Raw genomic sequence first — 27,571 nt, 5'->3', positions numbered from 1 at the left:
CTCAAACTAGGCATCGTCGCAACAATACTCGCTATTGTCCCTGGTGGTTTTATCATCTCTATCCTCATTTTGTCAAAGTCCTTTATAAGCTCATCCTCTCTTGTGAGAAGACATCCTAACTTTGACGAGACCTTTCGGCTCAATGCATCGTCTACTACATTGGCCTTGCCAAGGGTGATAGTTAATGTCGCAGTTAACATCCTTTACTAATTCGAGCCATCTCCTTTGCCTCATGTTAATATCCTTATGCTTGAAAAAGTATTTCAAAGTTTTGTGGTCCGTGAAAATCTCACATCTAACTCCGTAGAGATGATGTCTCCAAATTTTCAGGGCATGCACAACGGCTGCAAGCTCTAAATCATGCGTTGGATAATTTATCTCGTGGGGTCTAAGTTGTCGTGATGCATAGACTATAACTCTTCCTTCTTGCATCAAAACACATCCTAGCCCATTTTTTTGACGCATCTGTGTAGATGGTATACTCTTTATCCATTTCCGGGACTAGCAGCACTGGTGTTGTAGTCAATTTCCTTTAAGCTCTTAAAAAAAAACTCTCTTTACACTCCTCTTTCCCAATTGTACTTAGCTTCTTTTCTCGGTCTTGCTATCATGGAAAATCCTTCAATAAACCTCTCATAGTATCCTGCTAAGCCTAAAAAGTTGCGAATCTCGTTAGGCGTAGTTGGTGATCTCCACTCATGTACAGCTTGTACCTTGGCGGGGTCAACTTTAATTCCTTCGGATGATACAATATGTCCTAGAAAAGTTACTTCGTTCAACCAAAACTCGCACTTGGTGAATTTGGCAAAAACTTCTCAACTCTTAGCGTTTCCAACATCGTTCTCAAATGTTTTGGCGCTCCTGCTTATTCTTCGAATAGATGAGAATATCATCTATGAAAACTAGGATAAATTTATCCAGTTATTGATGGAACACTCGATTCATGTGATCCATGAAAACTACTGGTGCCTTCGTCAAACCGAATGGCATAACTATGAACCCATAGTGCTCATACCTCATTTGAAAAGCTGTCTTAGGTGTATCCTTCTGTCAAAATTTGAACTGGTGGTAATATGATCTCAAGTCATCTTTCAAGAAAAACTCGCTCCTCCTAATTGATCAAACAAGTCATCTATCCTCGGCAAAGGATATTTGTTCTTGAGTGTCAATTTATTCAACTCTCGATAATCTATGCACATTCTCAACGTGCCATCCTTCTTTTTGACAAAAAGGACTGGTGCTTCCCACTGGGAATACACTAGGTCTAATAAAACCTAACTCGAGCAATTCTTGTAGCTGAATCTTCAGCTCTTGTAGCTCCTTAGGCGCCATTTTATAGGGTGCCTTCGACACTAGTGCCGATCCAGATTCTAGGTCGATAGTGAACTCCAACTGTCTTGTTGGTGGCAATCCTGGTAAGACCTCGGGAAATATACCAGCACTAATGCACCGGATCCCATCAGAACTCCGAAGTTAAGCGTGCTTGGGCAAGAGTAGTACTAGGATGGGTGACCCCCTGGGAAGTCCTCGGGTTGCACCCCTATTTTTCCTTACCACTGTTACATCCTCAAAGTTTTTTTTTTTTTTACTTGATTCTCCTTCATCATTCAAGTAAACTAAGTAAACCTGTGCTCATTTCTTCTTTACCAATTTCGACGCCTGAAGTGTCGAAACGATTGGAACTCTCTTCTTTCTATCAATGCCGTGAAAATATGTATGTTCCTTCCCAGGTGTTTGGAAAGTTATCTGTCTCTTCTTACAATCAATCGGGGCAAAGTTCTCTGCTAACCAGTCCATCCTTAGAATAATGTCTACGTTCCACATAGGCATTAAGTGCAAGGTTCTTGTTTTCATCTTTAGTGATCCTAACTCAAACTCTAATTTAGAAATCATGTGAGAAACTATAGTAGCTCTTCTTACAGGAGTGATTACTCTCAATTTGGGACTAGCTCGTTTTGGTTCGAGTTTGAAGGTAACATGCTTCAAACACTTAAGGAATGCGAAGGCTCCTGTATTAAACACGATTCTAACTGGTGCATCCAATAACTTGCCCATACTACCTTAAAGTCCTGCCTTAAACCGGCACATAAAACTCAGACATCTCTTCATCAGTATCCATCTTTTGATGAGCAAATCGTGATAGCTTACAGAATTCTCGGTTATACTCTACAACCGATTTTTTTTTCTTGTTTCAAACTTCGATAATCAGCCTCTCGCTGCTTACTGTACTCCTTGGTACATATTTCTCAAGAGTAGCCTTGAATTGTTCTCAGGTGTAGTTTACCAGTTGCTCGGGTGTTAAAGTCCTCTGACGTGCCTCTCACTAGTCTTATACATCAAAAGAATCTACTAGGATAACTCAAAAGTTGTAAGGGTTCAACCCTAGAATGACATCAAAACAAATTGTTCAAGAGACTTAAATGAATGACCAGAGGGTAGAATGAAGTAACTACCAGGTCGAACAAAAATGACCTAGAGTAAGAACCCATCTGGCTTTTCAACCGAAAGTTGAAACACATGGGTTTATAAACCCAAAACACGTCTACTGAGATTTGGATCATGCGGACTGGCCAGGTCCAACATAATCACTCCCCAGTCACACGGAATATACTATCCCGAACTTGGAAATTCTGTGTCTTCTAAACCCTCAACATACTATACATAACAAAACTTAAGTTCACACCAGCAAGCTAAAAGCTTAAACTCAGGGTCCTATGTTCTAGACTCTTGTTTCGAAAGTTCAATATTTTTCGACTCTTCTCTCATGTTGCGCTGGTGGTGGCGGAGTATTATCCCGCCTATCATTCACATCACACTCTTGATGACATCTTTGAGGCATTTTTGAAATCACAAAGGGAAAACTCAACTCGACCAACGCTCTAAGCATCCTCGAAACTCAAGTTCAATTTACTAACTCAACTTTAAGGAAACCCTCACGGTCACCTTAACATTCATCTGTAAGGCAATAAGCACTCACGAAATGCTAACAAAAAGACCACTCTGGTCAACCTAATATATCCATCAGTAGAATGCCTCTTTTTAGAGGACTTACATAAAGGAGTTATATAAACCCTACAAAAACCATAGTATCTATTGTAATGTCCCTTCTAAACCGACACCATTAATGGTACTATGTCTCGGTTTGGACTTCCTACGGTAATTGCTACCAGTTAACTCATCTAGTTGCTACTTTAGCACACTAGGAACATCCATCTATTTAACATCAGTAGGGTACTATATTCGCATGCTTATCTATCAGCATGTCAAAAGCTCAAGTATCAATATCTCCTAAGTAAGTTATATACATCGCAATGTAATTGAAACTAATAAAAAAATAAGGGTGTACCGCTCATACTCTCAAGATCATCCTTAGCTCTAGCCTACATCGGCTTCTCTTCTCATCCTCATCAACTCTAGCCCTCCTCGGCTACTTCTCTTCCATTCAACCCTAGCCTTCCTTGGCTCTTTCTCATCCTTTCATAGTCTATGAACATGTGTTTGAAAATCTGCTAGGGTATCTCTGTACCACATACTGTACGCCTCATCCTCGTATCCGATCTTCCCTGAGTTCGATCTCACAACAGTCCACTTTCGTGCAGTGCCAACAGTCCTGGCCAACTTATAAGGAGAACTTAAAGGTGACTCTAGGAATTAACTCTACTTGGCTCCAGCAACAGAAATAAATAAAACATAACTTAGCAAAACTCCTACTAAGTAGTACTGTTATCTTAAAACTCAAGTTCAAAACATCTAAATTCTCATCTCGTCCCATCTTTACTCAGTAGGGAATCTCTCTAAACAATGATATTAGATCCCTTAATCTAAATCATCGTGACTCAGTAAGACAACTCAACAATTCTCTCTCAAAGCCATCTCCAAAGACTATGGCTCATGATACTTCCTCAAGTACCATTAAGGTTGCGTGAGCAAAACTCGCGTCACAAAACAACTCAACATATCGTACAATATCTCATTGCAGCATGCTAATAACTCATCATTAATCATGCTATTATACTCAAGCTCATAACTCGAACTCATAACTCAAACCAACAAGTACTTAAAGTAATTGCTAATTCTCTCAAGCTTTAGCTCTAAGTTCTCATTTCATCCTTCTACTTAGTAAAAAAAAAATCTCTCTTAACAATGACATTAGATTCCTTCATCTAAATCATCGTGACTTATCACAACTGCTCAAACAATTCTCATCACAAAACATCTCAAATACATCACATCATAACTCATAATTATGCATCATCAATCATATAACATCATATGATATAAACGCTCTCATGATTCATCATGTAACGTCAACATATGCTCTTACAACATAATAACTCATTATTAATCATGTTGTCATCCTCAAACTCAAACTATGCACCTTCAAAGTGTAACATCATAACTCATCATATAACCTCAACATCATGCTCTTCAAAATTTAACGTCAAATAAACTTTAAAATTTTACATACCTCGTTGAGCCTGGTGTGATGGTGCGCTGAGCTCACGGTTGTTAATAACTATTAGTCTAGTGACTCATTCTAGACTAAACGCAAGACTTCTAATTCAGAGCTTTCATTTGCTCTGATACCACTCTGTCACAGCCCGCCCGAACTAGGGATAGTTAGGCCGAGTGATCCACGACTAGGGATGGGGTTAAAGAAGAAGGGGAAGAAAAGGGGCGTCATTAATAGCCGTAAAACTTACTCATCTTAATAAAACTCGTCATTTTTATTCATTAATACTCAATTGAAAACAGTTTATGAAAGACAGCATAAAACTTAATTAATATCATTAATCAAGTTATACATCATATGAAACCATTCTCTTAAGACTCAAAGTATGACCTAACATGCTATAACATCAACAACATCTTGCAGCGGAAAGTAGCTAGACATATGTATGAAGACATATTCTAGACAGGTTAACTATTTATTAACAACCCTGGAGACTCCGCTCATTGCAGCACCATCATCACATCAGCTCAACCTGCACATTTAGAAAACATATGCAGGGCTGAGTACAAAAGCACTCAGTGGGCACGTATGCCTAGGTATAAAAATACATGCTTCAAAACTGTAAATTGTCATGCCATCATAAACAGTACAGCAAGGGAGTTTTTCGCTAAAAAGGCCCAAGCTTACTAAGTTCATTTGTGATTCTTAAAGTTCGTCTGCAGACTAAGTTCTCTTGTAATCTATCATATCTGGAACTTTGTGCCGGAGAGGTGGCCACCTCTCACGGTCACTTGACCGGCCAACCCGCTAGATGACTCACGGTCACTGGTGTACACTAGCCCTGGCAGGATAGCTATCAACTGCTCAGGACCCGAATTCGATTGCATCATTGGCAAAGCCAAAGCAGATAGATATCATACTAAAATTGAAACATTTTATGGCAAGACAATACTTGAAATAACTTTAACTCAAAGATTTTATCATGAAATAACTTGCTTGAACGTAACATTTAAACTCATTTGATATATATGAAAGTAATGCCCACCTGATAACAACTCTTGCTGTGGTGTAGCGGCTCTTAATCTAGTTATTGCTCTCGTGCTTGACCTTTATTGCGAGAAATTTAAATAAGATATTTGCTCGAGCAGAATGCGAAAATAAATATGCATGACTCTCTTATGCATGATTCTTTATTCCGACTTATTAGTCCGGGAAATTTTACTATTAATCCTAACTCTCGGATTAAATAAATTAAATAACTTAAATAAGGCTCGTCGCATGAGGTCGGATAATAACTATAATGAATCCGCTTATCTTAGGATTTGCTAACCCGCTTATTAATCTCATAATCTCGTTTTCAATTAAATCCACAATTAGAAATGACTGAGTCTAATTAATGAATTAATAAATCTATAGTCGATTCTACTTGGGCTCAACAAATAATAAGAAAATTTGATTATCAATTGGGAGCAACATAAGACAACCCAATTAAAATAAAAGAAATTGGGCCCAATCAATTAAATCTGCAGCCCACATAATAAAATAAATAAAGCCCAAAGAATTGGCCCAACTCAATTAAAATAGGAGCCCATCCTCTATCTAACACTCGGTTCTCTCTCTCTCCAAGCAGAACACGCTCTGCTATCTCTCTCAATTCAAAATCCGAATCTCTCTCTTCTTTTTTCTCAAGGCCGACGCTCGGCCTCTTCTTCTCCGGCCAGCCAGCTGTCGCCTGCCATCACCGGCGTTGGCTATTGAAGCGTCTAACACCGGCGCTGTCCTCTACCTTCATCGCATAGCCCAAAATTGAGTTCTAGACTAATCTGGTAGGTCGCCGCTGCTGTCACGCCTTTGCCTGGAATCCGGCGAGAGATCGCCGCCTGGGAGCGGCGCCGTTCATCTCCCTCTCTCTCTCCCTCACAATTTCAGAAAAGGGGAGAATCGCCACAGTCAAGCGACCGCCGCCGCTGCAACTGGAAGGCCGGGAGATTCGCCGCGCCGCTGCTTCGATTTCCGGCGAGCAGGGGAGGGTCCGCCGTTGCTGCTATCTCCGGGGTCGAAGGTTCGAGCCACGCCACGCTGCCGCTGCTGCCGTTTTGGCTTCGATCGGGCAGCATGAGTTCGTCCTCACCGATTTCCTAGGGCCCGACTGGACAGAGCAGTCAGCCCTTCTCCTATAAGCTAAGTTCCACTTTCCTCTTCTTTTCTAGTTTCTAGTAGTTGTTAAGGATGGAGGTTCTTAAGTTGGTTGTTCTATAGTGCAGTAGGATGTAAAGCATAAATCTCTCTATGGTTATACATATTATGCCCATTTGATACAGTGGTGAAATGTGATTATGCCTCTGATATGAATGCGAACTGAATGGTTATTTGAGATAGCAAAATACCTCGCTTGTGTTCAACTGATTGGTTGTTGCTGGAGTTGAGTGAAGTGTGAAATAACTGAAATGAACGATGGTTCTCCTTTAATGCAGGTGAACTAATCAAAGAGAATGAAGTTATTGAAGCCAAGTCTTACCTTGAGAACTTGGCTGAACGAACTGGAGGCTTCTATGCCCTTTCGAGAGAGTTCTTGGTGGCAGCAAAGTGATAGAAAATGTGGTGTTGTTTGGCTGATGATTTAAAAGATGGAGTTGTTGGCTGATACTACAAGGAAGTCAAAATGTGTCTGCCTCTTTAGAGAAGGTGTAGTCATAGGTTGCGGCTGAGGTGGTTGGATGTGGTATGCACGCTTGAGTGTGCTTAGTCAAAAAGTGCAAAATAGGCGGTGGAGCAGGAGGAAAGAGTGCAGTGGTGACTGCCTTTGCAGCCCACTTTTCCTTTTCCCTTTTCTTATTCTGTTCTTTCCTTTTGGTACTTGGTGTAATTTAGAAGATAGAAATGGAGATTGATTGTGGTGAATAAATGAGATATATTCGTATATCTCGGTGCTTTTGTAATTGTAATATGAATCACGTGCTCGTATCTGCTTTGATACTGTCTAACTTTTTAAATAAATCCTGTGTTTCGACATATGATTTCCCGCCTTGCTAGAATTGATAGGTTGTAAAATGAATCTAAATTAAATCCGTAGATTTAATTCATTCGCTGTTCTGATGTCTAAATTAAATCCGCAGATTTAATTAACTCACGAGTCGGAAATAATCCACAACTTAAGTAATTATAAATAATAGAATCGATAGTCTCATCTCGCTCAATAAATAACATGACTTCGCTAAGTCAGTTATAACTTTTGAAAAACATCACTGACTGCTTCAATAATATAAATTCAGGATCATAAGCTGAATTCATATCCGGATAATAATCGGTTCCATTCACTGATGAAAAATAATAAACACAAAATACTGGATTTAATATATATAAAAGAGCGGGTCACTACAATATATATATAGGGGTGGGATCCATAGAGAATTATATTTTTCGAGAGAATGGAGAATAACGAATAAATCTATAAATTTTACGAATAGATCAGCATAACTAATGAACAGATGTATTCCGTAAATACTGTAAATATAGTGAAAAACTCGCCCCTCTCAGGATTCGAACCCTAGGTCAAAATCTTATTCATACGATACATTGATTTATTCATCGAAATTATAAACTTATTCGTTATTTTTTCACGCATTCTCTATTCTCAAAATATTTAGCATTCTCCATGGATCTTCTCCTTATATATATATATATATATATAATCTTCAACTCACAGAGGCTTGTTAGAGTGAAGGGCAAAATCTTTAACTTTAACATCCTAGCATTATATTTTGATTTTTTTGTTTTAATCCTTGGATGCTGCAGTCTAGATTTTGACTTTTATATTTGTTTGGTTCGTAAAGTTTGGAGCTTTTGTGGTTCTCTTGAATGTGGGGAATTTAGTATTTTGTTTTGTATAAATAAATAAATAAATTAGTTTAATTATCATTTAATACTAATTTAATTAAATAAATTAATTAATTATTATTATTGAATGTATTAATATATTTATTAACCTATGAGTTGGAGCTCGCTCAAAAAATCTTAATTAGTTATTACTAAAATTTAATAAATATTTATGTTTTATAAATTAGCTAGTTAATTAAATTTCTAATTAAGTATATTAGTTATTTTTAATTAATTAAGTTACATATTATTTATTATTTTTAAATATTTATGAATTAGCTTAATTATCATTTATATACTAATTTAATTAATTATTATTGAATTTATTAATATATTTATTAACTAATGAGTTGAAGCTCAAGCTCATAAAAATCTTAATTAGTTATGCCGAATAAATGGTAGTTTGCTCACAATTAATTGTGTATGCTCAACTGTGTACTCTAGTTGTGTACTATCATTGTGCACCGTAGAACTATTACTTTAGCACGATTTTAAGATATTTTAATTACAAGCTCGTAAAAATCTTAATAATTTATTATTAAAAATTAATAAATATTTAATTTTGTTAAATTAGCTAGTTAATTAAGTGACTAATTAAGTATATTAATTATTTTTTTATAAATTAAGTTACATATTTTTTTATTAATTTCTCATGCGATATATGTCCAATGATTTGAACACTATTGACTCATTTTTTATTGAATATAATGTCTATTAATTGAAATTGCATACTTAATTTCACTTAATTGCATATGAATTACTAAAACATGCCCCGTTTGTGGTTGACTGTGTATTCCCCGATTCACTGTGTACGTAGTTGTGCACTGTCATTGTGCACCGTAGAACTCTTACTATTTTCCCGATTTGAAGGACTTCGGGCATCGAAAATTTGGATTTTTAATCTCCTATGTTAAATTCAAGGGTTAACACATCAAATCGAATACTTGTTTTTAATCAAATACGTCTCAATTACTACGATGCTATTATATGCACTCTAACACGTACTCTTCGTATACTTAACTCTCATGCGATATATGTCCAATGTGTTTGAGGGGGTAATGGAATTGAACATTATTGACTCATTTTTATTGAATATAATGTCTATTAATTGAAATTGCATACTTAATTTCACTTAATTGCATATGAATTACTAAAACATGCCCTGTTTGTGGTTGACTGTGTATTCCCCGATTCACTGTGTACGTAGTTGTGCACTGTCATTGTGCACCGTAGAACTCTTACTATTTTCCCGATTTGAAGGACTTCGGGCATCGAAAATTTGGATTTTTAATCTCCTACGTTAAATTTAAGGGTTAACACATCAAATCGAATACTTGTTTTTAATCAAACACGTCTCAATTACTACGATGCTATTATATGCACTCTAACACGTACTCTTAGTATACTTAACTCTCATGCGATATATGTCCAATGTGTTTGAGGGGGTAATGGAATTGAACACTATTGACTCATTTTTATTGAATATAATGTCTATTAATTGAAATTGCATACTTAATTTCACTTAATTGCATATGAATTACTAAAACATGCCCCGTTTGTGGTTGACTGTGTATTCCCCGATTCACTGTGTACGTAGTTGTGCACTGTCATTGTGCACCGTAGAACTCTTACTATTTTCCCGATTTGAAGGACTTCGGGCATCGGAAATTTGGAATTTTAATCTCCTATGTTAAATTCAAGGGTTAACACATCAAATCGAATACTTGTTTTTAATCAAATACGTCTCAATTACTACGATGCTATTATATGCACTCTAACACGTACTCTTAGTATACTTAACTCTCATGCGATATATGTCCAATGTGTTTGAGGGGGTAATGGAATTGAACACTATTGACTCATTTTTATTGAATATAATGTCTATTAATTGAAATTGCATACTTAATTTCACTTAATTGCATATGAATTACTAAAACATGCCCCGTTTGTGGTTGACTGTGTATTCCCCGATTCACTGTGTACGTAGTTGTGCACTGTCATTGTGCACCGTAGAACTCTTACTATTTTCCCGATTTGAAGGACTTCGGGCATCGGAAATTTGGATTTTTAATCTCCTATGTTAAATTCAAGGGTTAACACATCAAATCGAATACTTGTTTTTAATCAAATACGTCTCAATTACTACGATGCTATTATATGCACTCTAACACGTACTCTTAGTATACTTAACTCTCATGCGATATATGTCCAATGTGTTTGAGGGGGTAATGGAATTGAACACTATTGACTCATTTTTATTGAATATAATGTCTATTAATTGAAATTGCATACTTAATTTCACTTAATTGCATATGAATTACTAAAACATGTCCCGTTTGTGGTTGACTGTGTATTCCCCGATTCACTGTGTACGTAGTTGTGCACTGTCATTGTGCACCGTAGAACTCTTACTATTTTCCCGATTTGAAGGACTTCGGGCATCGAAAATTTGGATTTTTAATCTCCTATGTTAAATTCAAGGGTTAACACATCAATTTTTTTCATTATTTTTTAATTTTTTCTATATGTTAATTCTTTTATAAACATTATCACATGATTTGATTAAAAAAATGCAATATGCATATTAAATTTAGGGGGTGTATTGGTTGTGGATTTCCATAGACTTTAAAAAGTCCATGGATTTTAATTTCCATGGAATTCACATAGATTCCAGACGACTTTCAAAGAATTCGTGGTTGGATTTCACCCCGTTTTTCACTAATTTTCGAAGAATTTGGGGGATAATTTTGGAGTTGAAATCCATGATGCCAACGCCCGTTGAGTCCCATCACCGCTGGAAACCCAGCGAGCGCTGGGAGTAAGTGGTTGACTATATAAAGGGCCAGCGAGCGCTGGTGCCCTAATTTTTTATTGTTCTCCTCTCCCAGCGCCGCTCCAGAACCTCCCACCCAAAAATTCACCTTCAACTACAATTCTTCCATACCACTACCCTCTAAAATCACCTTCAACGATATAATGGTCCCAGCGCTCGCTGGGAACCCAGCGTGTTCTGCCTTCCAGCGGCCGCTGGAGCTCCTATTTAGAATGCACGAATTCTGGGATTTTACTCAAATCCCAAACAAATACCCCTAATTCATGCTCAATTCCGTGGAATTCATCAAATTCCCAACTAATACACCCCTAATTATATAATTCATGCTCAATAAAATCAACCAATATCCATTAAAAAAAATCTAAAAATAACGTCAACATCCATAAAAAATCCAACATTGAAAAATAAAACGTTAATTCAACGACATCCATCAAAACACCTCCCTAACTATTATCTTCGATCTCCGCCTGTGTGTCTTGATCGGTTTCAGTTATTTGTCTATTTTCCCACATAGCGTTAGCAATACTTGTTCTCCATGCATTAGCTTCATTCCTCTGAGACAGCTGGCTTTGAGAAAGATAATCCAAAATGTCCGCATCGTTCTCAACATCTGCTGCAACATTTCCTTCTTCAACATCGACTGGAAATTCATCAGAACGACACTCCTTTCGGAGAAAGTTATGCAATCCAGTACAAGCCAAAACTAACTCTGCTTGTGTCTGAAAAGGGAACAGAGGAGCTGTTTTGAAAATTGTGAAACGTGATTTGAAGATGCCAAAAATGCGTTCAATCACGTTTCGCAATGATGCGTGTCGAAGATTGAACAACTCATCTGCATTTCTTGGATTACGACCGTCACCACCGAAATCTTTGAGATGATATCGAACGCCACGTAACGGAGCCAAAAACTAACGACGATTAGCAAATCCACAATCTACTAGAAAATATTTACCTTGAGGCACGTGGAGTCCATTTGGTCTAGACAATGCATCACTTAAAATTTTGGAATCATGGGCTGAGCCTTCCCATCCACTAAGCACATAGATGAACTGCAAATCAAAGTTGCAAGCTGCCAAAACATTTTGCGAATTCACCCTATGACGGTTACGATAACAGCTCACGTCTTTACCTATTATCCGTGGCCGGGATATGAGTGCCATCTATAGCCCCGATACAATCCTAAAATAATAGGTGAATGTGTTATACAAAAACCAAAAATATTTAATATAATACAAGAGTAGAAATATTATACCTTGAAGTAAGGATAAAATCTGGTACTTACCCGAATTTTAGCGTGTATTGCGCCAGTCGGCTTAACCATCATGTCCGGTGCTATGGTGTTCAATGCTCTCAATATTTTGTTGAAGTTCTGACTAGTAGCAAAATGCGAACGACCAAACCTTTGACGAACGTTACAATAACGATCGTTGTGCCCTACAATGATAAGGAATGTTGCCAACATTTCTTCAACAGTTGTATATCGTGTATCATCCACATGGGCTTTCTCCCTAATGATCTGGCATAATTTGATGAAGACGTCAGGATACATTCTATACAACTGTCGAAACTGGCTCGGATCTCCATCCATCATTCTCGTAATAAAACGGAATCCTTCCCTAGTCTTTGGTCGTCGCATCAGAGCGTTGTCAGCAGTCGGATGTAGCGTCATAATATTTCCCAATAGAGTGATAACTACCTTAGCTGCTTCCATCAGTTGCCTAACAAGATCAGAAAGTTCAATCTCCATCTCTGTTTCGATTTCATCCTCAAATTCTTCATCTATGTCTTCTTCAATTGCAATGTTAATTTTATCTTCATAATTCATGCTGCCATTTAAAACAATGAAACAATAATTGAAATAAGAATAAAAGGGACTCACAAAAAATAGCCTTTTAAAAATACTCATAAAAAACCATTCATTAATCAACAAAATAAAGTATTAAAACATAAAACCAACAAAACAATGTACTCATAAAAAGATGGTGAAACAAAAATAAAAACATAGTTCAAAAAACATGACTAAACTATCCTCTATTTCCTAGTCTTGAATTCTATCCATCTTTTGCGTTCAGGAACAGTCATTTTCATAAATCCATCTTTTTGTGACTTTGTAACAAGCAAGTCAAATGTTGTGTAGCGGTCATCTTCACTCAAATCAGCAATTTCTAAGATAGCATCCCAAGTTGTAAAACTTTTTTCCTTTTCTCTTCTCTCCAGCGTAGTATCTCGTTTCACGAAGAGGCTTTCAACTCGATCCATTGTGCTAGTGACTTTTTTAATTTCTACCATGAGCTCCTGATGCGAACTATTTTCAGTGTGGCCTGAATTTGTCTCAAACTGGCCTCTGCTTCTTTTGGCGGGAGCTCTTCTCTGAGTGGACTCCAAAGGTGATTTGGAGCCGGATAACGGTGGATCATCTTCACCCAGTACTACAAACGCCTCATTAGCAGCATCGTAATTCAACTCCTCTATGAGCGGACCTCTACTTTCATCAACTCCTATTGTCCTAGCATCAGTAGCACTGCCCACTCCAATTGCGTTTCTTCCTACAGCTACACCGTTTCCAACAGCAAGCCTCAATTCATCATAATCCGAAAAACTCCCAGTGCGTAAGTATGCATCTTTTGGGTGAGCCTAAAAACATAAATAAGAAAATTATTAATTAACTATATTATTTAAATTAAATTGTGTTTAAAAAATAATTGATAACAAATTTACCTCTATATACGCATCCCATACTTCATCTGGGGCCGTGAATTTTTTGGTGTCGTTGTCATAACCAAAACCAGAGTTAAACTTCAAGAGTGTTGAATACGCATTCCAACGGCTCTTAGACCATTTGATATGACTTTGGTAGTGATTATAATTTTTATTGGACCTAAGTTTTTCATTGAGAACAGGCAATATCCTTTCCTCTACTGTTGCTTTGCTAAATATACCACTATTATCGCGCCATCCCCTAGTTGCAGATTCAGCCAGAATTCGTAACAAGGCATCACTTTGTTCCTGCGTCCATGCTTCATACACTGCCCTTTTTTTGGAATCTTGTGATTGGGACTCTCCCATAATAATATTACTAGACACCGAACAGTACTATATGAATGAATAAAAATAAAAAATAAAAAACATCAACAAAAAACTAAAATCAACTCACATGCAATAGAAACATAGCATACAGTTGCTAACAATTTATAAATGTACAAGATTCATGCTATAGAAAAATTGCATAATTAAAATACTATGAAGATATAAAATTTATGAAAAAATACCTGGCTAAAAGCTAATATAGAACCCTGAACTTGTATTCTTTTTTGAAGGGCTGTAGGCGTCCGTCGAATGTGAGAGGGGAAAAAAATCGAAGAGGGGTATTTAAAGGCGTTGCTGGGCTGGGCTGCCTGGGCCCAGCGCACGCTCAAACCCAGCGAGCGCTGGAGTTTCTCAACGGGTGCTGAGTTCCGGCGCTCGCTGGCTTCTTGGCCGCGGCCGCTAGAACTCAGCGCTCGCTCAAAACTCCATGGATTTCAATTCTCGTGGTTCTTGGCCGGATTTCGTTGTGTGTATTTTTTGGATGAAATTCATGAAAGTCATTCCGGATTTGAAGTCAATGGAATAACGAATACACCTAGATTTGTATGGATATTAAAAAGTCTGAAACGAATACACCCAGATTTACATGGACTTTTAAAAGTCTTGAATGAATACACCCAGATTTCTGCAGACTTTTAAAAGTCTGGAACGAATACACCCAAACTTTTAAAATCCATAGAAATCTATTAAACTCCACAACCAATACACCCCCCTTAATATAGTATAAAAATCACGAAAAATTAATTTAAAATGAATAAGTTTTGAAAAAATATCAAAAGTTACATATTTTATTTTCTCTCTTTTTAAAATTTTTTATATATGTTTATGTATGGAAATAATTATTTATTTATTTATTACGCCTTTTTTATAAATTTTAAATGATCATACTAGTTCATAATTAAACTTAACTAGTTCATAAATAAAATTGAAAATAAGACACAAAGTAAGACATAAAATGTGGTATACTGAATCTCATTTCCAACTAGTCGTGAATTGTGATAAACTAGTAGTGGCCTAGTGGGGAATAAACGCATTTGGCCTTCCAAATATAAATGAAAACAAATAAACGCGTAAACGCAATTAGATACAATTGCACAGCACAAGCAAAAATGCAACTACAATCTTTTCACACAATTTCTATTTCTATTGTCACATCTTTATTTCCGTATGATTTCATTATTTAGTAACAAACTTTTCTGACTAAATCCTCTTACTCAAAAACCTTATCAATTTACCAGTATTCTTATGGCATGCCTAACTGATAGAGTGTGTTGAAATGCTATCAAAATAATTTAACAAAAATGAAGAGGAAAGCCAATTTTCCTATATGCAAAACACAAATTTACAAAGAGTAAATTGCTGAGAAAACAAAAATAAAAAATGATAGGATGAAGTTTTAGAAGCAAGAATTTCCCTAATATTATCGACAAACAGCACAGAACAATTGAAGGTGAGAGGCCACCTACTGGAATGACATGACAAACCCATAAATCTTTCCCTTCAAGCGCTCCGTCTTCTCCATCAGCACGCCGTCCCTCCTAGAGACCACGCGATCCACCGGGAATTTTGGAGTGGAGTAGTTTGACCGTTTGTTGTAATTTGTGGAGGCCAGTCACAACTTGGTTGGTGGGACTAAGCGCCGCCGCCGCTGAAGCTCTATCGCCGCCGCCGCTGGAACTCTGTCTCGGCCCTAAGCGCCGCCCGCTGGAGTCGTCGTGGAGAAGAGGCACTGGAGGTTGCCCCATGAAGAATCGCCGAGAACGGAAGTCGACGGTCGCCGTGAAGAATCGTGGAGCAGAGATGGCGAGAGTGGAAGGTGACGGACGACAATTTTGAAGAAAATGGGGAAGAAGTTGGATGGTTTTGAAATGGGGAAAAAGAAAGGTTTTGGAAGAAGGGCCGTCAATTTTTTTTCTTAAAATTGTAAGTCAAACTTTCATTTTTTATTTTGTTTTATTACAATTATTTTAAGACAAATGTTATTTCAATTTTCCTTTATTTTTATTGACTAATTAGTAAGGGTAGCTTTGTCTTTTAATAGCATTTTGACCCCTAAAGTCATAGTTTAAAAGTGGTGGCTATCAAAGTCTCAAACTATATGCTTTTGGTTAGTTGTGTCTTTCTCCCATAATTTATCTCATCCGTTTATTTTTTTCAAATCATTAGAGGCTGATATTGGTTTTTAGTTCTTATCTTAGGAAGAGTTTCTATGTTAACCCCACCCTATAAGGGAGAAGTTCCGTAGAGAATTGCAAATAAGTAGAGAACGAAGAACAATGAATAAATCTATAAATTTAACGAATATATCAGTATAAATTTAACGAATATATTAGTATATTAGAGATTGACTTGTGAAAAAAAAGAAGACCATAGAAATTTCAATATGCTTGAATTTTAGAATGTCCATTAGCAGATTTGATTTTCATGTTATAAAGAAGATAATTGCAATTGCTTTCATGACATAGATATGGCAACCATATCAGTTAATCAAAAAAAATGAACTTTCCATTAATCCATATATGACAGAATCGTAATTTGATGAAAAAAAAATAAAAAATTTGTCAGAAACTAAATTTGCGTAAAGATTACTTTTCGGCAATGAACACCGTGAAATCCATTTGGTGGCCAGTTTTTCCAAAAGAAAAAACTTTATAAATTTGTTTAACTTAACTTTTGTAAAAATATGAATAAATTAGATAATACGTAATCTGTGTGTGGCGACCAAATTGGTTGAACAAAAATTTGAACTTTTCGTCTATCATGATTTACATAAAAGAAAATTTTCATAAATTTCCGTACGTCAAACTCTAAATCTCATAGAATCATCAATAGAATTGTCTCACATATAATATAAGATATTTTAAATCAAAATAGATCCTATATTTAACTCTATGATGATAATCCGAGAAAATAAATAAATAAAGCAGAAAAACTTATAGCCATAGGTGAAGTTTGTCCACTGTTTTGATCTTCCACGAATACAAATTTTTCTATTACGTATATTCCTTATGGGCAATAGAAAATATACTGAGAATGATGTCTATTTTTTGAGACCACACAACTATTTATAATTGATCGTGTCTCTTCGCAAAAGGAATGTTTATGAAACAATCAAATAAAAATAGCACACATTAGTTGGAAACAGTCAATCAACTATCACTAGTAACAGTTACCATACATATAAAATAGCATATACATTAATTATTTATTGACTAAGGTTCTGGGTTCGAGTTCATCGTCGTGCTGTCTTTAAATTTCTTTATTTACTTGTGTAATTTATATTAAAAAAAGAAAAAGGGGCACAATCACACATAATAGTAGCAAGCACATCTTTTTCTATTTAAGGTGGCTCGTGGCTCGTTTTTGTATGATCTTATAACCTCAACTCTCTAGCTAATTTGTACAACAAAATTGGTTGTAGATTAATACAATTGGAAATTATGTTTGCCTTAGTTTTAACAGTGGTGGTGATCCTCATTGCAAAGTGGGTTCACAGATGCTGGACTCCCAAGTGCAACGGCACGCTCCCACCGGGCTCGATGGGCTTGCCGCTGCTCGGGGAGACATTGCACTTCCTCGCTTCGACCACCTCCAACGACGTTTCCCCTTTTCTACGTCATAGGATGCAAAAGTAAGTTAGGGCTATTAATCAACAAAGCTATTTGTGAGTTATTGAAAGCTCGTTGGAACTCGTATTAGCTAAACAAATTGAGAGAGAAATTGGTAATATTCGCTTCATTAAGTTAAGTGATTTACCTTGAAAGCATAAAGTTATCATACGTACATTATATATATATATATATATATATATATATATATATAGTGATAAATTATAAATTTTTTAATAATTATATTCGTTTGATGTAATTTCGGTATGTACAGATATACGGTATACTGTAAAATTTTGGTACTTTATACATCAAATGATATATCAATAATTTTGGTATATCGTAAAATATGGTAACATTGGCATGAAAAAATTCATACCGATTTTTTTCGGTATACCGATCTTCAATATGCCAAATAGTTTGATAAGGTAACGATATGAAAAATCTCATACCGCAATTTACGATACAGTATACGGTATGACGAAAAAAATTCGGCATATCGTACCGATCCACCCCTAATATCTCCAATTAAACTTAAAATGAATACTACCTCCATCCTTAAAAATATACCATATTCATGTAAAAAAAATTGCATGAAAATAATATACTTTTTGTGGATGTAGGAAATAAAATAAAGAAAAAAAATTAATGGATGCTAGTTAAAAAATCGGAGAATCTTAACATTTTTACGGAAAAGAAATTTGTGACAAGTACATTAGGCCTTATCCCGAAGAGGTGGTCTTGGGTACAACCGAGTGTACCGTACAACTGGGTTTCATTCACACTCAAACCTTGACCCTGCACCCTGATTCGAACCCACATCCTAACTCGAACCGTAAAAATAGCACTATTTTGAGTGTGGGTCGACCCGGTTGTACGATACACCCGATTATACCCAAGTTTTTGTGCATCCCCCAAAGACATAAATTTTTGGTTCACAAAGAAAATAAAATGAAGAATATAACAGAAGAAAGTGTCATGCGCTAACATAAACTGAAATTTTGTTCATGTTAAATTTTATTTATTTGGAACAGGTCAATTGTTATGGAGATTTGTAGGTGTGCAATACGTGAACTTGGATTTCTGCAAATTGATATTTTTATTTTATATATATTTATATAGGGTTGGATTTCGATAGTATCGTGTCATTAGGTATTATGTAGTACTCAATCTAGACCTACACATTTTATACATGCGGTGCACCAAGATTGAGCTTCCAAAGTCTTCCAAGAAAAAGTTCGCATAAGGGTAAAATTGAAATATAATTTTTGGATATTAAAAAAATTCAAATTTTTTTATTATTTAAAAAAAAAATTAAAACTGACATATTTTTTATGCATAAATTTCCACACAAAAATACATTAAATTGTACAAAAAATACATTGCATTTTTCCATATCATTGTACATGAAAATGGTACAGAAAAAATGCATTGCATTTTGCCAAAATAAAATAAAATTGGATATTAAAAAAAAACAACAAAATATATACTCCCTCCATCCACGATATCGTTTTCACATTTGCCATTTCGGTCTGTCGGCGATATCGTTTCCACTTCCATTTATAGAAGTAGGGTCCACACACTTCCACTCACAACAATAGTTGGACCCAAACTCCACTCACTACATATCCACTACTATCTACCACTTTTTCTTAAAACCCCCGCCGTCCACAATGTGGAAACGATATCGCGGACGGAGGGAGTATAATTTTTTTTTTTTTAATATCCGATTGCATTTTGCATTTAACCATGCGCGAATTTTGCCTTGTAAGGCCTCTGTCACATGTCATGCTCTTGGTGCACCACATGGATAAAATGTGTGGTCCAGAATTGGTACAACGTAATATCTAAGGACATGATACTACATGATCTCATTCCCATGTAGGGTTAGGTTCTATAGAAAAATTAAATATTTTACAAAATTTAGAATGGTTGAACATATCAATAATTTTGATTAATATACCAAGAATTTTATTGAACAAGCATTTTGATTTGGAATTCGAGTCCTAGAGTGCGAGATTTTCAACAAATACGTCTTTTCAACATATACGTCCGTTCATCAAAATTATTGACATGTCCATCAAAATTTGAGTGAATGAGACTAATTCAAATGGTGAACTCACACGCTGCTTGAAAAACCTATAATCGTTTTTCTATTCAGAATGCTTCCTACTACATTTCTGAAGGTCGATTTTTCATCTTTAAGCTAAGCCCTGTGCAGAACTATCGTACAAGTAGTTCCCATAACATCTTCCAAGTGATTTCTCCGTAGTCATTTCTACCGAAAGCCTTCTTTTTCGTTATAAATTTGAAGACAGATTTAGCTAAAGCAAACTTCCAGCAATTGCATAGTGAACTATCTTCAAACCATCAAAACAAACCAGTTACCTTGTTGCCAAAAGCCCATTCACTAAAACCAACAGCCATGTTAAACCTTGTTGCATAGCTTTCTGATCTTCCTGTCGTAATTTAACATAGCACTCACACTCTCGACCACCAGAATGATCTGCAAAATGCAGAAACAGATAAATATATAGGAGGGAGATACGAATGTAGAAAATCTAACAGTTCAGTTTTCATGATTCTACAGAGATGGAGTTTGTGGAAATTCATTATTGCAAAATCAATAGTAGATTTAATACCAACGTAGTATGTCCTGTATATTCAGTAAGCCACTCTAATACATCACCAACAGTGAAAAAGGTGTGGCACCAATGTGCAATAATTGGCTAATTGAAGAAACTTAACCCACCAGTCATATGATTCCAATATGCTTGTGTTTAGTAAATATAAAACTCTTAACATTGCTGCGGTAATCACGGCAAATTTTTGCATGAATCAAGATAAAAAACACATGAAGATTTCTCCCATGTTCAAAATTTGATGTAGGTTCGATTGTTCATTACCAAGGAACAAAATAGAAAAGTAATAACCTGGAAACAAGCATATCCGATTGCAGTCGCAAAGTAAAAGTTTGCATTTCCAGTCCCCTGCATTGTGTAACAAGTTAATAGAGACACTTAATTTGCTACATGAGATGAAATGCAGTTCCAAGGAACAGGTTATGCATATCCATCTAATCACAGACACGTACCCTCCAAATCCATAAATTGTGCATTACGGGGCTGAGAAGAGAGATCCCGACATATCCGCAAAAGAGGAAGAATGTAAATTGCATCTCTGCGCCCGAATTGATTGTTGGATGTCAATTCATGATAAGGAAGCTCGCAATCAAAACTACCTATAAAAGTGCATCCATAGAAAGAAGGGACAACTAACCTGCTAATTCATTAACAAATAGCACCAGTAAACTCAAGTATAAAGCCGAGTCCCCAACCTAGATAAAGCAGAATCAAATCAAAATATCTATAGACTATATATGCAGTCAATAATTATGACTCAAACGTAAATGAGGTTATATATCGACATAGAAAGTCAAAGTAATTCTAGGTTTACTGTCACCCAAATCTACAGATCTGTCCAACTATTTTTCCTTGTTCATCCTAATTCAACTGACTGCAGCTGATCTAAAGATTAAGTTTGCACCTGCATACCTAGTTTTTGGCAGTAGAGAAACTGAACAAAACTGTAGTAATGCGCAGTTGCACCAGTTGACGCTGCAATATACTAGTCCCTACTCCTATAGAATTCTTTTAAACTAGCACCTCAATTAATGTACCATTAGCTGATTCCAATCAAGAAATATGTAATAATCTGATTAAGTAATCTAAACATGTGAACAGCGGAATGTCAGTATGTTTAAATGAATGGCTTTAAGTTCCAGGAATTTCTCTGTCCTATCTGATTACTATTATTCTATTATATAATTTCTGGCACAAGAAGTTTGTCTCAAGAGTAAGCACCTTAGATGGTTTGCTTGTGTCCACGTTGTGTAGCAAGGTTCAGATGAAAAGTTAACTCATGAGTCATTAAATGGACAGTATCAATATCTTATGCACATAATATATATATGTATGGCAGTATGAGATTTGTCATGTATTCTCGAACATAATTCTTTTAGGGGTATGGACAGAATTGGGAGTAGTTATTTGTTTTATTTTCCTTCAATAATAACAAAAATGGACATTTATCGGTTCCATTTTCTTTGTGAAATATTAAAAGTGTACGCTTAATTATAGTTTGTCAAAGCATTTTGTTTTATGCAATGGCAGAGAATAAACAGAGAATGGGTAATAAAATAAAGTCCCAACCAAAAATGGAAAGCATTCATGCTCTAAGATTTAGATAATATGAGAAGGCTCACCGAAGGATAAGATTTTAGCATTGAAGAGACTGCCAAGTAAAGAAAGGCCAAAAAACATGGCCTATGATTTAGCCGTATAGCTAAAGGCAATATCATGAATAGGATATTCACATGAAAAACTATCAGGAAAAAATTCCTGAAAAAATCAAACACTTCTGCGAAGAAGTACCTGCAGTAAAGATGCTATTATGTTATGGAAGTTAAGAAAGAAACAAACTGCTAACTGCTAATGTGCATTTCACAAACAACAAAATCACTTGCAATTTACCATAGGACGCCTATGTTCGGAGACAAATCCTCAATGGCAAGAATAAATCCATAGGTCCTGCAAAATGGCACCAGGAGTAGCCCATGAAGCTTGAGAAAATAAATAGGCAAACATATCAAATATTAGATCTTCAGTGGACAACAAAGAAGAGATGACAAGATAAGCAAAAGTATAACAAGGTATAATCAACAAAGTCCAATAAGAGAGTGTTCTCTTTGATTGATAAATTTATCATGTGAAAAGAGGGATAACAAAAATTTCACACTTAAATCCCTCCTTTCTTTTTTCTCATTTTCTACAAAATAGCATTTCACCATTTCTCGTTTCTACTTTTCACTTTAAAGATGGATAATATTATCACACCAAACATGGAGGGATAATATTATCCTTCGCTGGAGTGAAAACAAGGAATGAGAAAGGGTAGAATTATCTTTTGTAGAATATGAGGGAAAAGAAAGGAGGGCTTCAAAGAGAGAAATTTTTGTTATCTCTCCTTTTCTCATGATAAATTTATCAACCAAAGAGAACACACCCAAAGTTGAATATAATCAATGAACCACAGCTAAGCCAGTTTCCAGCTGCAAAAGGGCGTAAAAGAAGGGGCCAATTTCCGTTAATGCTTCCAACTCCATTTAGATGATAGTATAGTAAGAGTAACTAGTTAAAATATCATAACCCCTATTCAACTAAGAGAGACGAGCAAATTTGAACATTGACAGTACATATCAAGAAATGCATGGACCACAACAGATCAAGATGGATACTGTACGTAAGGATGTGACCTTTTAAGGGTGAACATTTATCCTGTGTGCCTTCATACTCCAATGTTAAGAACATTCGATATATGGCATAAAACATAGCTACTATTGAAACTTCTAAATTATGCTAAACTGAAACGAAAATATAATTAAATAAGTTTATTGCCATGCAATGTTTACCTCTTAAACATCTCCCCAAGACCACCATACTCTTTCATAGAGATGGCACACATAATTAACACATAGGAAGCCCATATGGATGCCCACAAGAAGAAGATAACAACTCTCCGCCAGGAGAAATTTGTTCTAGAGAATTTATCATTCAGTGAATTGAGTTCAACAGGATCAGCTGATCTCTTTTCTCCAGCTTGTAAACTACTCTGCAGGAAAAAAAATTCTTGGGGGGGCATCCAGACCATAACCCAACAGAAAAATCATCTGGATGGGGAGAAGTCAATGAGTGTTCTTTAGGTTGTATGTGCTTAAAATTTACTGATAACTACATAACAAATTTCTGCACCAAGACATACCGGAATCACTAGAAAGATGGGATAAAGAGACAAATGTGATGATATGACCCACCCAAAAGCTGCCAATGGTACTAGTCCTGCATATTTTGAAAGTAAACATATATTTCCACATTAGTTCAAAAATGAACTTTGGTGTTTAGTTTCTATATTCTTTTATTCATCCTACAACATTAACCACTTAATTAAAGTTCACTGGAATAACATTCACCAATGTGACACATATGAATTGAAACTTGGCACCCAATTAAAGGGTTATAAAGTGTAACTTCTTTAAGCCTTGCCTAAGCATATACATACCAGAGCCTCAAAAGATTTAAAGAAATAGGCCAAATAAATGTTTAGCAGTATTAAAATTACATAACAAGATCATGAAGGCGAAAAATAGGTTGCTCGGTTCATACCTGCAGATGCTCCATATAGAGACATGACGACAAACATGTTTTCAATAGGTGATGTATTAAAACCAATGCAAGAGACAATCGTGAAAGGGTTCCATAAATACACAAGGGCCGCAACATCACCAGATGGCACAACCTCTAGAAATGAAATTAAGTTATTTATTAGTATCTGGATGTGTTATCGAAAGAACTTAAGGACTAATTCAGTGGCACCAAGGACTATTTCAGTTACCATTTCCTTTGAACAGCTTATCAAGGCCTAATGATTTCCAATTGCGAAGATGTGATCTCACAAGATTGCGTCCGGTTGCACGGATAAGAATTGCACTGATAAAATCTGCAACCACAGAAACCAGACTGTATCCAAAAGTGTGTTGATTTTCTAGAGAGCTAAATGATATTCACACAGAAAATACAAAATGAATCCAAATAAAGGCTAAGAATCTAAACAGCAAATGAATGTACTTCAGGAATATAGGAAAGGCTATAAATTATTTAATAATTGGTGTATCAGTAGGTGCCATATGTCTCTCGAACTTCTTGACTGACATTAGGAATATCCTTAGATATACGAACTTTTAAAGAAATTCAACTTTCTGCATGTCATATGAACACCACAGCAATGCAATATATAAGTGTCCTAATACTCCCTCCGTTCGCGATATCGTTTCCACATTGTGGACGGCGCGGGTTTTAAGAAAAGTGGTGGATAGTAGTAAATAATAGTGGATATTGTAGTGAGTAGAGTTTGGGCCCCACAATAAAGGTACTTTTTTGATGAAAATATAAGGATAAGAGAATAAAGTGTTATGTGGATCCTACAACTATAAATGGAAGTGGAAACAATATTGCGGACGGACCGAAATGGAAAATGTGGAAATGATATCGCGGACGGAAGGAGTATGAAAATTGTAGCAATGTCAAACACAAGATTGCGATAAAAGGAGTATTTGTAATTGGTAAATGGATAAAAGGGTTATGTTGTTTATAACAGTAACAAGTCTACATCCGGTAGCCCATCCCCCACCCCTCATCCCCACAGAAAAAGGTAAATTAATTTGACATAGTAATGTGGGAAATAATAGTTTTACACAATAAAACTTGGCATGGTAGAAAGAATTTGTGCAACTCTAACAAGCTAGTTGCACATTAGGTTTGGAGACTCGGAGCAATTGTCAGAGAGCCACCTCTGTGGCATTTTAAGCGATGAACCGAAAAACTACAGGGCTTAGCATGGTAAAACGTTAAGATTGCGTTAGCACTTAGCATGAGAAATAAAATTATCTATCATATCAAAAGTTTTCAGAAGCTTCACTCAACCTCAATCATAAGAGATCAAACCAAGTACTTGACCTCTGAAACTGATCAAATGATGTAATGAATCAGCAACACCGGCGTAAAATATTTAAACTATACAGGAAGAGAAAAATGGATCAGGGCAAGGTGACTGTTCAGAAATTGCAAAAAACCAGGAGTAGCTCCTCTCCAAGCTCCTTTGCAAGAGAAGTACACTTCAGCGAGCCCAATGGAAGAGTCAAGGAGACGTGTGTAACTCATCCATACTGGCACTAGGTCAATGGAAAAGGGAAGACAATGGGCAGTTTGAGACGAGGGGCTACCATGCTTTTTCCTGGCGAGTGCTTTCTTAGTACAAATATGGGAGTTCCTTTTTTGGTTTTCTGGAGAATCTCTGAGAAAGCTAGAGCTCAGTTTTACAACCTTAGTTTTGGCTACCTTTAGTTTCTAAGCAAGCAAGCGAGAAGGAATCCCTCAAGCGAGAGCACTGAAGGAAGGTCTTTCACTCATGTCTACTTGTAATGAGCACGAACCAGAGCTATCTCCGAAGACCCCCTTCCCCTAGTCAAGAGGTACTGATCATTTATTCTCGCATGCCCCAGTTAACGAAAGCCTCAGGTAGACTGCAGATATGAGTCCAATTAGCTCATGCAACCCCTTCCAACTCAGATTTCAAGGAGCAGATTGCTAAACAAGAGTCTTGGGCCAGAAAACAAATAACAATAGACAGGTAACTAATCACAAAGTCATATAGACCCAGCTCTACATATAATATAAATGTTATGTGGGATTAAAGGACTTGCTCAGCAAAGGCAACAGGCTTGCAAAATATCTTTAAGACATGTAATTTCTTGTTCGGTGTTGTTTATGTCCAACATAAAACCCTTAATCTCCTGAAAAATATAAAAATGTTTAAGATAAAACCTTTTGATATGTAAGAAGCATGCCTAGTATTTCTTATAGAATTACAAAATACAGATTACAACCATGTATGACATGAATGCATTATAGCATGGATCATAAGCCAATGAGCAGAGAAAGAGAAAGAGAGAGGTAAACTGATAGGAAGCAATACCTGCATAACAGATCACTAGATTGTCCTCCAATCCTGTATTATACAATTCAAATAATCACCAAAGTCACATAACGTGGGCGATGAAGCCGAGTATGAAGTTATTCGAAGTTTGTTCGACATAGAAATTACAATTAAACAAAAAAATTACGTTTTAACAGAAAGAGGCCCAAGAATGGAGAGCAACAAAGGCGACCCATGGTACATTGAACCTGCTTATCACACACATACAAAATTGTCTTACCAGCAAACAAAATATAAGAAGATAATAAGTTCAAACAAATGGAAGCACTACATTTATGAGTTTATCACAAACCAGAATAAGGAGACATTGACAATTGCTTTAGCCAGTAGCCTTCCGCCACTACAATGGCACAAAAGAACACACAATTAAAAGAAAATATAAATTTCGTATTAATTTATTGCAAACAAAATATACATACACATATATGAATGCATATAATACACACACACACATTCAGAGATAGAGAGAGAGGAAGTACGGCGACGGAGGCTGGTGAGCGGAGTGGAGACTTCGGGGCGTGAGGAGAGGTTGAGATTTTTGGAGAAATAGCTTAAAACTAGTCTGAACAAAACTGAAGCAATCGCCCATTTCCAAAACCCTAATTTATTTCTGTTACTTCCAGTTTTGCTTGTGTCCTCCATTGATTGATTGTTGCAAAAAACTTCTGCTTTCTTTCAGATCGGAGCCTGCAACAGAGAAGTCAGTAACGATGTCGTATTATTTTTCCATTTTGTTTCATGATAAGTTGCTATTCCCTCGAATACTACTAATAGCGCTTTTCCCTTCAAATGAAAACTTCAAAACCTTTTATACAATTTGCCCGTGGATCGCTCTACATCAAAATTTGTAGAATTTTACTGGTCAAAAAAAAAAATTGTAGAATTTTATCTATGCGTAAAATCAAAGAGGTAAATATTAAATTAAGCACTTTACGTGAGTAAAGATTAATTCAAATTCAAAACACAAAAATAAAAATACAATAATAATAATCACTGCTATCGAAAATGCTCTTTTATATTTATCTTTTAATATTTATATAAGAAAAAAATCTGAAACTTTTAATAGATTTTTAAAATCTGAAATTAATTTTAGGGTTATGTCAA

The 27,571-nt window shown here is 36.0% G+C and overlaps 2 protein-coding genes and 1 non-coding gene across 3 annotated transcripts; 1 reads left to right on the top strand and 2 right to left on the bottom strand.

Annotated features, from left to right (window-relative positions):
• The first annotated feature begins 1,422 nt into the window (after positions 1 to 1,422).
• Positions 1,423 to 1,541, top strand: LOC130996298 (5S ribosomal RNA). The gene has a single exon (XR_009092484.1). It is a non-coding gene; the product is annotated as a 5S ribosomal RNA (ribosomal RNA).
• Positions 1,542 to 13,193: 11,652 nt separating this feature from the next.
• On the bottom strand, positions 13,194 to 14,228 carry LOC130994347 (uncharacterized protein At2g29880-like). The gene is made up of 2 exons (XM_057919396.1): positions 13,881 to 14,228; positions 13,194 to 13,796 (listed from the first exon to the last, which is right to left on the bottom strand). The coding sequence occupies exons 1-2, from the start codon at positions 14,226 to 14,228 to the stop codon at positions 13,194 to 13,196; spliced, it is 951 nt and encodes a 316-aa protein (XP_057775379.1).
• Positions 14,229 to 19,876: 5,648 nt separating this feature from the next.
• LOC130994677 (uncharacterized) lies at positions 19,877 to 27,226 on the bottom strand. The gene is given in 15 exon segments (XM_057919747.1): positions 19,877 to 20,363; positions 20,791 to 20,847; positions 20,952 to 21,037; positions 21,137 to 21,194; positions 22,122 to 22,290; positions 22,390 to 22,446; positions 23,328 to 23,545; positions 23,547 to 23,585; positions 23,678 to 23,754; positions 24,079 to 24,213; positions 24,308 to 24,432; positions 26,447 to 26,479; positions 26,595 to 26,655; positions 26,760 to 26,807; positions 26,947 to 27,226. Coding segments are annotated over 15 exon segments (1,404 nt in total). The 5' UTR covers positions 27,110 to 27,226; the 3' UTR covers positions 19,877 to 20,285.
• Positions 27,227 to 27,571: the final 345 nt, after the last annotated feature.

The sequence above is a fragment of the Salvia miltiorrhiza genome, chromosome 7, assembly GCF_028751815.1.
Source record: "Salvia miltiorrhiza cultivar Shanhuang (shh) chromosome 7, IMPLAD_Smil_shh, whole genome shotgun sequence".
In the NCBI taxonomy this organism is placed as follows: domain Eukaryota; kingdom Viridiplantae; phylum Streptophyta; class Magnoliopsida; order Lamiales; family Lamiaceae; genus Salvia; species Salvia miltiorrhiza.
This window is presented reverse-complemented; position numbering and strand designations above follow the sequence as displayed.